The 12,982-nt window shown below is 35.0% G+C and overlaps 3 protein-coding genes across 3 annotated transcripts; 2 read left to right on the top strand and 1 right to left on the bottom strand.

Annotated features, from left to right (window-relative positions):
- Positions 1-2: 2 nt before the first annotated feature.
- On the top strand, positions 3-1,185 carry LOC107361435 (survival motor neuron protein-like). The gene is made up of 2 exons (XM_015928265.3): positions 3-190; positions 292-1,185. The coding sequence occupies exons 1-2, from the start codon at positions 169-171 to the stop codon at positions 933-935; spliced, it is 666 nt and encodes a 221-aa protein (XP_015783751.1). The 5' UTR covers positions 3-168; the 3' UTR covers positions 936-1,185.
- A 536-nt stretch (positions 1,186-1,721) lies between these two features.
- On the top strand, positions 1,722-2,869 carry SF2 (splicing factor 2). Its single transcript, XM_015928037.3, has 4 exons — positions 1,722-1,976; positions 2,040-2,224; positions 2,281-2,453; positions 2,535-2,869. Exons 1-4 carry the CDS (start codon positions 1,807-1,809, stop codon positions 2,721-2,723), a joined length of 717 nt encoding a protein of 238 aa, XP_015783523.1. The 5' UTR covers positions 1,722-1,806; the 3' UTR covers positions 2,724-2,869.
- Positions 2,870-3,730: 861 nt separating this feature from the next.
- Positions 3,731-8,784, bottom strand: ptc (protein patched). The gene is made up of 11 exons (XM_015928036.3): positions 8,613-8,784; positions 8,307-8,499; positions 7,804-8,155; positions 7,555-7,690; positions 6,807-7,466; positions 6,631-6,726; positions 5,747-6,550; positions 5,071-5,661; positions 4,832-4,974; positions 4,380-4,761; positions 3,731-4,305 (listed from the first exon to the last, which is right to left on the bottom strand). The coding sequence occupies exons 1-11, from the start codon at positions 8,676-8,678 to the stop codon at positions 4,000-4,002; spliced, it is 3,729 nt and encodes a 1,242-aa protein (XP_015783522.2). The 5' UTR covers positions 8,679-8,784; the 3' UTR covers positions 3,731-3,999.
- Between the last annotated feature and the right edge of the window lie 4,198 nt (positions 8,785-12,982).

Here is a 12,982-nt window from a genome sequence, read left to right as displayed (position 1 = left end):
TATTTATTAAACATTTAAATTTAAATTCTCAACCTTTTACTAATTGCTCCGGCTTTCATCAAGAACAGTAATATTGTTACTTTTTTTGTTTAAACCCATACAAATTTTTGTGTGTTTTATTATTTCTGACCTTTAAATACTTCGACACCTTTTGGTTTTTGTGAAAAAATGGCTGAACCAATCAAAATAAGTAAGCATGGTTAATTTTTTTACAAAAGTTCATTCCTCATTTCATCTATGTTCATCTTATTTCATCCATCTAACATTCTTTCTCTTTTTTATGATTATTAGCCGATGACGATGATGCTTGGGATGATGAATTATTGATCCAAGAATACAATAGGACGGTTCGTCTGGTCGACCAAAGAATTTCCGAGATAGAATCAGGGGATTTAGGAAAAACTAACGAAATTAGAAAAGAAAAGAGGAAAAGCAAGAACAAGGATGACTCAAAAGAGCTCTTGTGGAAACCTGGTGACAATTGTGTAGCTGTCTTCAAAGAAGATGGGCTTGAATATGAAGCTAAAATAGTTAGTATCGATCAAAAATATGGTTGCTGTGTTGTTAAATATTTAGGATATGATAACGAGGAATGCCAATATCTTCAAGATTTAAAACCATCACGCGGATTGCAGTCACAATTAGAACAGATGCAGCTAGGCTTTGTAAATTGTGAATTAGAGGATGAAGAGTTATCCAGAGGCATCCAAAATATGAACACTCGACCTGAATTTATTCCTGAGAGTCCTCTTCAAAGTCAAGGAACAACACCTGAGTTTATTTTACCTCCACCTCCAACATTCCTAACTAGCAACTTAACTGAACCACTTGCCAAAGAAAATGATGCACTCGCATCCATGCTGATGTCTTGGTACATGTGCGGCTTCCAAACGGGTTATTATACAGCTTTAAAGCAAATGAAGGTCAAAGAGTGACCATCACATCATTCCATGTGTGCACACCTTGCAATGTTTTCCAAAAGTCATCACATTTATTTGTTGACCTTCCTTTTTCTTGTCCTTTTCTTTATTTAAATTAATAAGCACTTTGACAACCTGAATCTAAGTCAACCATGTAAAGAGTGCCTAAAAAATCAATCTAAACGCCTTGCTGTCCAATCTGAATAGACTCAAAACCATGTAAATAAACTTTCAAAGAGCTTAAAGTTCTTCGTTTCAAATATTATGATTGCAAATTCATTGTGGATGCTTGTATTTCGCGTTAATTTTGTTAATTTTCATCAACTTTGTTGCGTTTTATTTCGCAAAATTTGCAAAGCTCGATAACAAACTTTGTTGTTGGAAGATTTGATCAGTCATAAATTTAATATTTGAACGTTTACTAATGAAAACGAGTCTAGCATTTAAAAGATAAATCTGCAAATCTACTTAAATTTCCACATCCATGTGATGCTGGAATGTAAACAAAACGATAAGCAGCTTTCATTTAAACCGCCTTTTCTCAAGGAACCGGAAAACTTCCTAGATTAAATCGAATGCGCCATCTTTGATTCCCGCTTCCTCCCTACAGAGTGACAATAAAGTTTCTGCAAGTGGCAACACCCACTTGATGTGCGTAGAAACAATTTCTATTTGTTTACAATTCTGCTATTTTGTATTAGCCGCTCTTTCTGTGCGCATATTATCCCTCCCCTCGAGCAAAAAACTTTCATGACACTCTGTATAAGGTTGTGAGCTTGCTCTCATCTTCATCCATACTTCAAAGGTTTCTTTCATCTCTCCTCATCTTTTTAATTATCAAATCAGTCAATTTTCTTTGTGTTTCACCCCTCAAATCAAATTAACGATGTCACACCGGAGTAATAATGAGTGCCGCATATATGTTGGAAACTTGCCACCTGACATTCGCACTAAAGACATCGAGGATCTATTTTACAAATACGGCAAAATTACCTTCATCGATTTGAAAAACCGTCGTGGGCCTCCATTTGCTTTTGTTGAATTTGAGGATTCCCGGTAAGTTTCACTTTCTTCGCAAATACTTTATTATTTGTTAACAACCTGTTTTTTTACTTTCAGGGATGCTGAAGATGCTGTCCACTCCAGGGATGGTTACGACTATGATGGATACCGACTCCGCGTTGAATTTCCTCGTGGCCGTGAACGAGGTCCTGGCGGTGCTTTCATTTCTGGTTCTCGCTCTGGGTCCAGTCGTGCTCGAGGCCCACCTGCCAGACGCTCACAATACCGAGTTGTTGTTTCAGGTAAGTTGTGCTTTCGGCTCACCTTAGAGTTTCTGATCAATCTTTCATTTTTTCAGGACTCCCCCCAACTGGTAGCTGGCAAGATCTCAAAGATCACATGAGAGAAGCCGGTGATGTTTGTTATGCCGACGTTTACAAAGATGGTACAGGTGTGGTGGAGTTTCTCCGATATGAGGACATGAAATATGCGGTAAAAAAACTGGACGACTCTCGCTTCCGCTCTCATGAAGTAAGTTATTCATCATTTTGCATTGAAAGATTTTGAAATCTTATTCATTTTTTACTATCATTTATCTTGTTTATTTATCAGGGTGAAGTAGCTTACATAAGGATTCGAGAGGATCACGGTGGCAGTGGTGGTCGGTCGAGATCAAGATCTCGTAGTTACACTCCAAGAAGGAGTCGTGGTTCACCTACTTATTCTCCTGCTCGTCGTTCGCGATCTAGATCTCCCTCGCGTTCAAGATCACGATCACGATCTCGATCAACTTCCAAATAATGGATGAGTTTGGATCGGATTTGCAAGGATCCATGCTCTGGCTGACGTTTCTCATCAATGTTTGAAGAATCCAACCTTCACGTTTCATACCTCTATGTATTTTTTCAATCCATCTTTCGGCCAATTAAAAAGGATTTCACAGTCGATTTCGGATATTCAAAATCTGTTTGAGGAGGATAGGAATACAAGTTTTCAGGATTGTATAAAGGATAAATAGTTGTGGTTGTTGAGTTTGATCTACTCAACTATGAAGCACCATCACTTGAAGATGTAGGGATATCTCGGCTCAGAGGAGTTTCTGGACTTTCTCAATCAGAAGACGAGGCCGAGGAATGTTTCAAGATGTGATCAAGATGTCAATATTAATAATTAACTAGGTTTTTTATTATATTACATAAATCTGAGTTTATTTTACCTCCACCTCCACTGATTACGAGGAATGCCAATATTTACAAGATTTAAAACCACTGCGGGATTGCAATCACAATTAGACCAAATGCAGCTAGGTTTTGTAAATGGTGAATAGGAGGATGAAGAGTTGCATCCATGAAGAATCCAAAATGTAGACATTCGATCTGAATTTGTTCCTGAGGCCCTCTGCAAATTCAAGGAACAACACCTGAGTTTATTTTACCTCCATCTCCACTGATAGCAAGGAATGCCAATATTTACAAGATTTGAAACCAACAAGAGGTTTGCAGTCACAATTAGAGCAAATGCAGCTAGGTTTTGTGAATGGCGAATTAGAGGAAGAAGAGTTGCACAGAGGAATCCAAAATTTAGACACTCGACCTGAATTTGATCATTAGAGCCCTCTTCCAAGTCAAGGAACAACACCTGAGTTTATTTTACCTCCACCACCCATTATCCAAAGAAAACAATGCACTCGCATCCATGCTGATGACTTGGTACATGTGTGGATTCGAAACGGGTTATTACGGGTTAAATCTAATTTATTTTTGTCTACTTGAATTTAAGATTAGTATGGATAAAATTTGTTGAGACAATTTTATAAGATTGAATGCGCAATGTTCGCTGTATACATTTTTATTTGAGTTTATGCATAGACATGTTTTGAATTGTTAATTTACAATATTAAAAAAGATCCTAATTAAGTTACAATGTTTTCATTTACAAATATTAAAAAAGATGAAGAGATGAAGAGATGAATGATGTGAGCTCGATAACATGTGTCAGTGAATGATGATAATGGTGAAGATTTAGATTTATTAGATTTAAATATTTAGCTTTAAAAAAATATTCAAACTAATGATTATCAAGAGCGATTTTGTCTACGATCTTTATTTTTATTGCGACTTGAACTGGAATCCCGATCTAGATAAGGAGCGTGAAGTTCAACTTTCAACTTGGCCGTCGTAGTTACTTTGGTAGTCACTGTTTGAGGTGGATATGAATACAAGTTTCCAGGATTGTATAAAGGATAAATAGTTGTGGTTGTTGAGCTTGATCTACTCAATGATGAAGCACCGCTATCACTTGAAGATGTAGGGCTATCTCGGCTCAGAGGAGTTTCTGGACTTTCACGATCAGAAGACGAGGCTGATGAATGCATACCAGATTTCTGTTGAAGAATTAAAAAAATAAATTTAGTATTAAATAATATTTGTCAAAATATTTTAAAAGTAAAATGCTTACATCATCAGGTAAATGTGAGGTAGTTTGAGTTGGAATTTGATGTGGCCCGGTATTGGTCACAGTTGTTGTTTCCACCACCAACTCAGGCTGAACAACAATTTCGTGAGATGATTTGTAAGAAGGTGGTTCTTCTGAAATAGTTGACAAGGATATCTCGGATTGCACACGAGGATAAATACGTCGTGAATATGAAACTAAATTATGATGGTGTCGCTTCTTTGCCGGAGGTGAACAAGGAGGCGAGGGAGTTGAGATTCGATTCTCATATTCAATTGGAATGAGTTCGCCGGGTGGACCAAAGTAAAATAAGAGTAAAGGATATAAGATAAGACCATTCCAACTGGAGATGGCAACCGCTCCAGAAAAAATGTAAAAAAAGTCTCTGTAAAAAGATTAAAATCAATTGATTAATATGTGATATTATTTCAAATGTAAATACAAATATAACTTACCTATTGACGAAGTCAAATTCAGAAAATGCTAACATGCCAATTGGTATGAAAGTTGATATCTCACTACGAACTAAAGATGGGAACATGTGATGAAGAGCGGCTGAGATCCGATAATCTCTTTTGCCCATACTGGTCAGGAAACTCTGAATTTTCAAAGAAACATAAGATCAGGTTAAATGAAACATTTTATAACAATGACGAATCTATCGAAAATTAGAAAAAAAGAAAAGTAAGCTTACCATGAGCATATGAATAAGTATATGAATGCTTTTGCCAACGGCAATAATAAGAATAACGGCTGGAATAGCACTCAGCCTGATTTTTAGTAAGCCCATAAATCCAAAAATTTGGACACTAGTCAGAGCTAGAACAAATATTAACAACGAGGAGGCCCAACAATTGACCAAGAGAGCACAAAAGGCAACAAAAATCGCTGCGAAAGCGACGATCAAAGATGCACCTAATGAAAGTCTTAAACGAATATACTGCTCCCAATATTTGAATGGAAGTCCTGTTGGGAAGTTCGGCAGGCCTTTTTCCTCATAAACTTTACAAATTGTCCTAATTTCTTGAATTGTTGAGGTAATTTCCTCGGTTGAGTTCATATCATGCAAGTAAAAAGGTATTTCAGCATAAGTCAAAGGCTGAGATTTTGGTATTTTTAAATCATAATCAGATGCTACATGAATCCATTGACGAGGTTCTGGATGAAAATTTGCTTGGGATGCTGAATAAGCAATCGCATCATTGGTGACCCAGGCAGTCAAATAATTATAAAATGCTTTAGGATTGATGATACCTCGACTATCAACGAGTTTCGTCTTCGTAACCTAAAGAATAAATTAAACAAAGACAGTTAATATTATGCAACTAAGAAATGTAAATAACTTCAAAGTATAAACAACATGTACTTACAAGACTTTTGTCGACAGGATTGTCCACCCTACCAGTTTGAACGAGCAACTTGTATCCTAAGATACCTTCTGCCGAAGCATTATCGTACCATCTTTCTTGACTGATCGCCCCGTTTTTCCAATCTTTATCAAAAGAATTCTGCAAACCAATCAGCCAGTCTCTGAACATGGTTAACCAGAACTCGGGTAATCCACCATCATCATTTTTAATGATTCTTGGAACTCGAGTGAATGCGTTGTGGTAATCAATAAGAAGAGCTTGGTGGGTGGGATACTCAAAATTACCTTGAGTTATAGCATGCATATTATATACACTAAAATATTGTTTTTGGTTATGGAGGAATCGATATTCACTTGTGTCACGAGGAACAATATCGGTAAGATCAAGTCCGTCTTTCACTTGAGGCACACCTGACAGGCAAATCAGATAAATTACACAGCTAACAATCATCACCAAAAATTTAAAAAATCTTCCATGGAATAAAGGTAAATAAATATTTTCTACGAAGTAGTCCAATGTTAATTTGTAGTACAAAGGAGTTTCAGTTGAAATATTCCGACTAAAATCATTCTTGCTTTTTGATGATATCGAAAAATTTCTCCTCAGTAAATCCAAGCTCATAATGGCGGGAAAAATTGTCAACAGAGAAATGGTGATGAATGTGAGTAAAATGGCATTTTGAGCAGCAAAATATCTTAATGCAGGAATAGGAATTATGGTAGCAGCGCCAAGTGCACATAAAAGGGAAAATGAATTGAGTAAAATGCTAAATCCAGCTTGCTGAAGTGTATCCGCAATTGGATTCTAGAATAAAAAAATACAGAAATCATTAATTAATCTAACAAGTTTATCTTATTTCAACTAATTCTTAAAATTTAACTTACCTTTGAATGAGTATCTTTACAAATATTTTCTTCGTAGGCGTCCATCAAAAAAAATAATGGCGCTGACCCCAATGCTAGGGCTAAAAATGGAATAATCTAAAAAGGACAAAATAAATAGAGACATTGTAATTAGTACATTTGATGGATCAAGTTAATGTTAGAGTAGAAAATTTTACCTGAGTTGTTGATGCATTAAATGTAAAGCCAAGGAGACAGCAAAATCCTAAGCCAGAAGCAATGGAGAGCACAATAAGAAGAACACCACAAATGCCAAGAGCACTTAATGAGTAACTTGGATTACCGATATTAATACGAGATATAGCGGTAAATATCAAAAATAAAAAGTATCCAATAAGTAAATGGGTTGCGTTAGGAATAGAAAAATTTTTCATAATATCCAGCAAGGCCACATTGGTAAATTTTTCAATCTTGTAATCAACAATTGAGTTTTCTTTGATGAAGCGATCAACTTCAGACACAAATTTACGTTGCCATGCTTCCAACACTTGACGAGCTTTCTCGATAGTCCAATCAATATGAAGAACACGAGCATTATCCTGCCAGTAAGCAAACATATCTTGTTCCGCCATTAATTGGATGATAGATTGAAGAGCATGGGCTTTCACAATACGACCATTCTTGTTTTTCTTAATTCCTCCAATAATAAGTTGTTCCGGCCAGTGCATCCATTTGGTGGCGAAACCATAACATCCTCCGGACAGTTCATAACTAACATCCGGCTCACGGTTTGTATGTTTATTTGGAGCACTTTCCGGACATTCTTCGTCTGCTGGATTCAAACAAGGACGTCCTTGGTAAGCTGTTGATATACCAGCCTAAAAGATGTTTCAAAGTGTAAAAAAATTGAATTATAGTTACAGTAATTCAAGTTCAAAAAGCATAAAACCAATGAAGTAATCATACCCTGCTCATAAGATTTTCAAATGTTTCAAATGGATAGCGATTATGTGATCCATGACCTGAGTGGGTACGATTTTTGGCCAACTCTATCAAAGATTGAGGATTAAAAGTAGTCCACGCAAAATTCAAATTGATGACACTGGGAAAGGAAGAACAATCAACATTAGATTAGCCGTAATTATGAGTTTGTCTTGATAAGTTTGAAAGAAGTAGATTGCGTTGATGAAGCTGAGATGTTATGATAAAACTCACGGTATAGTAATCTCGGGTCCTAATAATTTAGAACCTTCCCAGAAACAATCCAAGGGTGTTATTATTGCGCAAGGTATTAATTTATCCAAAGCGGCATCTATAAGTTGCTCTTCAAAGGCTGGAATACTCAAAGTGTAGCATATATCTTTTAAACGCCATGTCGTTGAAAACATATCCACACTGACTTGAGTACCAACTTTCAAAACTTCTAAATGTGAAAGTAAGGCACTTGGATGGAGAATGTTTTGATTGTCATTGTTTGGTGTTTGAATTAACATTTGGTTCGTGTTTTCAAAACCATCTCCCAATGTTTCTTTGACATAATCAATTTCTTTTTCTAGTCTACCGCCAGCTAAAAACATGTATAAAAAATAAATCCAATGATTGAAAGAAAGGAAAAAAAAGATGAACACAAAAAAGGTGTAAATAAATAATATCATGGTTAGCTGAATAAAACTAGCTAAAAACTAATAGATGATAAAGTTGTAACAACTTTAACTTACCTTCAACCAATAACTCATCAATGTTGGTTTCAATTTTAGCAGATTTTAATCCAACTAGTGCACTTAAAAGGGCTAAAAGCCCAATAAATAAAACAGTTCCTGGATTTCGTTGAGTTACACATCCAATATCATAAAGATGTTTCTGAAATTTACTTCTTATTACCAAGGCAGCTTTGTTTCCCGAAGCTCTACCCTAAAAGAAGAAGAGAGTAGAGAAAGAAGGGAGAAAACAAAATTATGAAAAAACAAAGTAAAACAAAAATGAAAAAACTATAACATTATCAAAGATTGACAATCAACTCTTACCTTTTTAATTTGGCGTAATGCAATTGATGCATTAACCAAAGAAGTCCTAAAAAGTAAAATATTCATTTACACAAAACATTACAGAAAAAATTAAACAAAAAGTAAATATAAACTGAATAAAAGAACATGTTGGCTGGCTATTGTAACTAACCAAGCTGCTGTAACTTGCATTTGGGTAAAAGTGCTATGAGTGGCGCCACCGTTAATCTCTCTCTCTCTCTCTTTCTCTCTCTTTCTTTGCTAACAATTCGGTAAAAATAAGCAAGAAAGAGATAAAGAGAGGGAAGAGCGAAAGAGGAAAGGCAAGAAGAAGAGAGAAAAAGAAGAGCAAAGAAAGAAGAGCGAGAGAAAAGAAAGAAAGTTGCAGAGCAAGTTAATTAAGTTGTTTTGGGTTATGTCTTGATTAGGACCAAATGATGATGTCTTCATCATCTTCATTCCTATCCTCTTTCTTTCTCTCTTTCTTCTCTTTCTTTCCTCTTTCTCCTTCACTTCCTCAGTTATTTCTTTATTTCAACATCTTGTGTGGCCCAAGAAGTTTGACATGTTTTATTTACAAAAGAAGAGAAAATTTCTCCGTAGATTTTATTCCTTTACCGGTCGCTCCTTTCTTCTTCATCTTCATCTTTACTCTTCAATGAAATTTTCAGTTCAGATTGTTTCCTTTCTCATTTCTCAACATTTAGCTGTGAAATCAATTTCAATCATTTAATCATTTCAAGACTTTTGTTTTATCCAAAATGAACAACACTTGAACCAGATAAAGCGACATCAACCCAAAATATTGCTATTTTACCAGAAATTCAATTTTCGTCTTTAGCTTAACCCAAACTGTGATTAAACCAGATCAAGTCATAAAGATATCGCTCCAATTAGGTTGTCGTATGTTGGCCAACACAATAATGGTAAATAACTGATGTCAACTGAATAGATTGAAGATTATTTCAATCATTACCAGGAAAATAATGTTGATCAAATGTTTCTGTTCAAACAAATGGACATTGAAACGTGAAAATTTTTTCACAAATGAAATATTTTAAAAATTTTAGGCTCAATTTAACCCGAAAAAGATTTAATCTTTTAACTTATGTCAATTTTGGCTTACCATTTTAATGGTATTATATTGTCAATATCAATGTAATCTTTAAAAGCTTTTGCCATGAATCAAATTAACTTTAAATATACAATTTTGGCAGAGTAAAGATGATAAAGATGATAATCGTCGAGGTGGTCTTGATGGACATCTCATCATTTTACTCCTTAAAATGTCGTCCTTTTTTTAATGTAAAAGATGAAAGATGGGAGAAGCACAATGGACTTGGAGCAACACAAGAAACAACAATTTAGTTTCTCACACACACAGAATGTGCGTTTCAATGTACCAAGGCTCAACCGATGTTTATTCAGTCTTAGATTTGACCTCAAGATTATTGGTCTCAACAATTTTTCTCATCTCTTTGACCCTCATATGCATACAAGTAGCTGAAAGTTGTTTTTATATAAAAAAAATGTCATTCTCAACAAGAGCACACCAACAATAGACTGAACCCAAAAACCTCGACTAACCTAGAAAAGTGAGAAAAAATGAAAAATTTGGAGAAGAAAAATGTTGATCTTACATGATGGTTTACATGGATATTAACAGTTGAACCTTTTGTACTCTACTTAACCTTAATGCGATATTATAATAATAGCATTAGGATCAATAAATTTTCATTATTTGCTAATCCAAAGAAAAGGTAAAAATGGAGTTTAAATTTTGAGCAAAAACTTTGACCTTTTTTCTTGGTCCTTTTTTTCATTGATTGATAGATGGATCATGAATAGTATCAATAGAGTTGATTGGTCAAAATCGGCCAATAATCTGTTTACATCACAAACACGCACATCAATTTATCATTTAGTGATCTTTCCTTTTCTCTGTACCAAACGATTGCGCTCATTGGCTTCTCTCTGTGAGATCTTTTACTTTGTCCAAGTTACGTTAAAAGATGATCAACAAGATTGGTTTGTGTAAAGATATTTTGAAAGATTGCAAACGCCTCAGTTTATAAGGCCACACGGGAATAGATGAAGATGATGAAGATGAAGACCGCACTGGTGAAGATGGTGAGTCTTTTGAGAAGAGAGAGAGGGAAAGAAAGAGAAGAGAAGAAGAAGAAAAAAACGAAAAGAAATGATTCGCCCTTGGGCAAGTGGATATTCAGTTGTTTCCATCTTCATCCCTTTTCCTTGGCTATTAACCTTCTTCTCATGCTCATCATCATCTTTCACGATTATTTATTTTTATCATTATGTATTATTGGAAAACAATGAACAAAAATTAAAAGTATAACAAACCCATAAATCGATTGAAAATATTTCAAGTTCAAGACTTGAACAGCCCTTCAACTTGACCAGTAACATTTCACCATTTTTACGGTAAAAAGATTTTCTCTTTTCAGAACTTTGGCCTTAGAAGAGATTGAAAGGGTTAACCTGTCACTTTATCGCACCGAAAAGGCATCATTTATCATCTTTACTTGGCACCAATCTTTACCTGTCTAGAGATGAAAATGTTTGGTTCCTTTTGCATGGACAAGATGTAAAGCCAAGAAGCTCAATTTAAAGCAATCAATGTTATTGATTCATCTTGTGTGGTCTTTAACTTTATTGCAACAAACACACAAACGGGAGAGAAGAAGAGAGAAGAAGAGAGAGAGAGTGAGCCAATAACATCTTCATCATCAACAACTGCAACTACAAAACGAGGGTGGTAAAGCGGTGAGGGAATGAGGCAAGGAAAAGGGTGGAAGAAAAGTAAATGAAGAGAAAAGTGAAAAGTTGAAATTGATTTGAATCTCTGGTCAAATGAAGTCAACAAGATGGACAAGTAAATAAATGTAAATTATTCTGACAGACAAAGGGAGAAGCCAAAAGGTAGTCATCCTTTGACCTCCCACACAGTTAATTAGGATGAAGAGAGAGAGAGAGAGAGAGAGAGAGAGATGATAAGCAAACAATGAGCAACAAGTGCCTTGAAAATGAAACGCAAGACACGCTTATACACTAACGATAATGATAATCCTAATAAAATGATCACGATTTTGTTTCCATTTAATGATAATCAAGGCAACAATAGAAGAGACATTTGCCAATTGTTCAATCGCAAGTTACTGTTGATAATTTTAATGCTTTCAAGATATTCCAAGATTCCCAAGTTATCGTCTTTGGACGAGGAAAAAGGTTCAGTGTAAAAGGTTAGAGAAAAAGTTGGTTTAACTTTTCACTGAACAATAAAAGAACTACTTTTTCACTTTTTACCTTCTCTTCTTGCGAAAAGGTAAAGTAACGATTTCCCTCTGTGTGTTTATCTATGTGATCATGGTGAGACTCTTATTTGAACGGCTACTGGTTTGACAGGCTTTACTCTCTTCTTATCTTAAATGCAAGTAAAAATGGTTTTTACTTTTGTTGAGGCCAAAAATAACACTTTCCTGTTGAAACCGCTTTTGACTCGATACCTTATTACTCTTGCTACCTGTATTATTTTACTCTACTTACGAAGGAGAAGATAAAGGTAAGGGAAGAAGAAGAAGAGAAGAAGAAGAGAAAAGGTAGAAAAGTAAATGTACAGTAATGATGCTTGTTACAATAATACTTGACCCGAATCTGTACTGGTTAAGATGAAAACAAACAAACAAACATGTACATTGCCCATGTATGTTTGTCCGTCAATATGATTAAAGCCATTTTTATGTTCACTTATTATCTTGTTTCAAACACTTTAACTTTAACTTGTAATTTTAATTATATTTTTTCCCGCTAATCTCAACATTGTGCTAACCAAAAGGAAAGGTAAACTTGCAAGTCTTAAGCTTTTGGACACTTTTGTTTGAACAAAAGTGTTGAAACTGACACTTTCAGATTGTTTGTGTTTTACTAAGAATTTGTTCTGGTTTGGAGAAGGTCAAGTCAAGAAACAAGGCTAGATCAATGGGAATGATTCATCTCTTTAAATATCGCAAAATTATGAATATTCTCATCAACAATTGGTGTTACTTTTCTGTTTTGAGTCCAACCCAGAATTCAGGCAACTTCAAAGCTAATATGGGATAAATAAACGAATCAAGCTTCTTTTATCGGACTGTCATTAGCTCATCTAATGAAAATGACTTGAATTTTATCAAACTTTAATTTACAAGATAGACTTTTTGTGCAAAACTTTCTGATCAACGCGATACATCAAGTTGATTGAACAAAAATAGTAAATGCAAAACTTTGACTTTCGAGTTAAGAGTTGAGTTTGCAGTGGCAGAAGTTCATTTGTGTAGCTGGAAAAATTATAAGTCAACAGTTTTTGGTAAAATCATGACCAAGGTTCAAACTTG

The sequence above is a fragment of the Tetranychus urticae genome, chromosome 1 (assembly GCF_039701765.1).
Source record: "Tetranychus urticae isolate SD_2017Ah chromosome 1, NJAU_TeUrti_SD_1.0, whole genome shotgun sequence".
Classification (NCBI taxonomy): domain Eukaryota; kingdom Metazoa; phylum Arthropoda; class Arachnida; order Trombidiformes; family Tetranychidae; genus Tetranychus; species Tetranychus urticae.
Note: the sequence above shows the minus strand (reverse complement) of the source record. Positions and strands in the feature narration are given on the sequence as shown.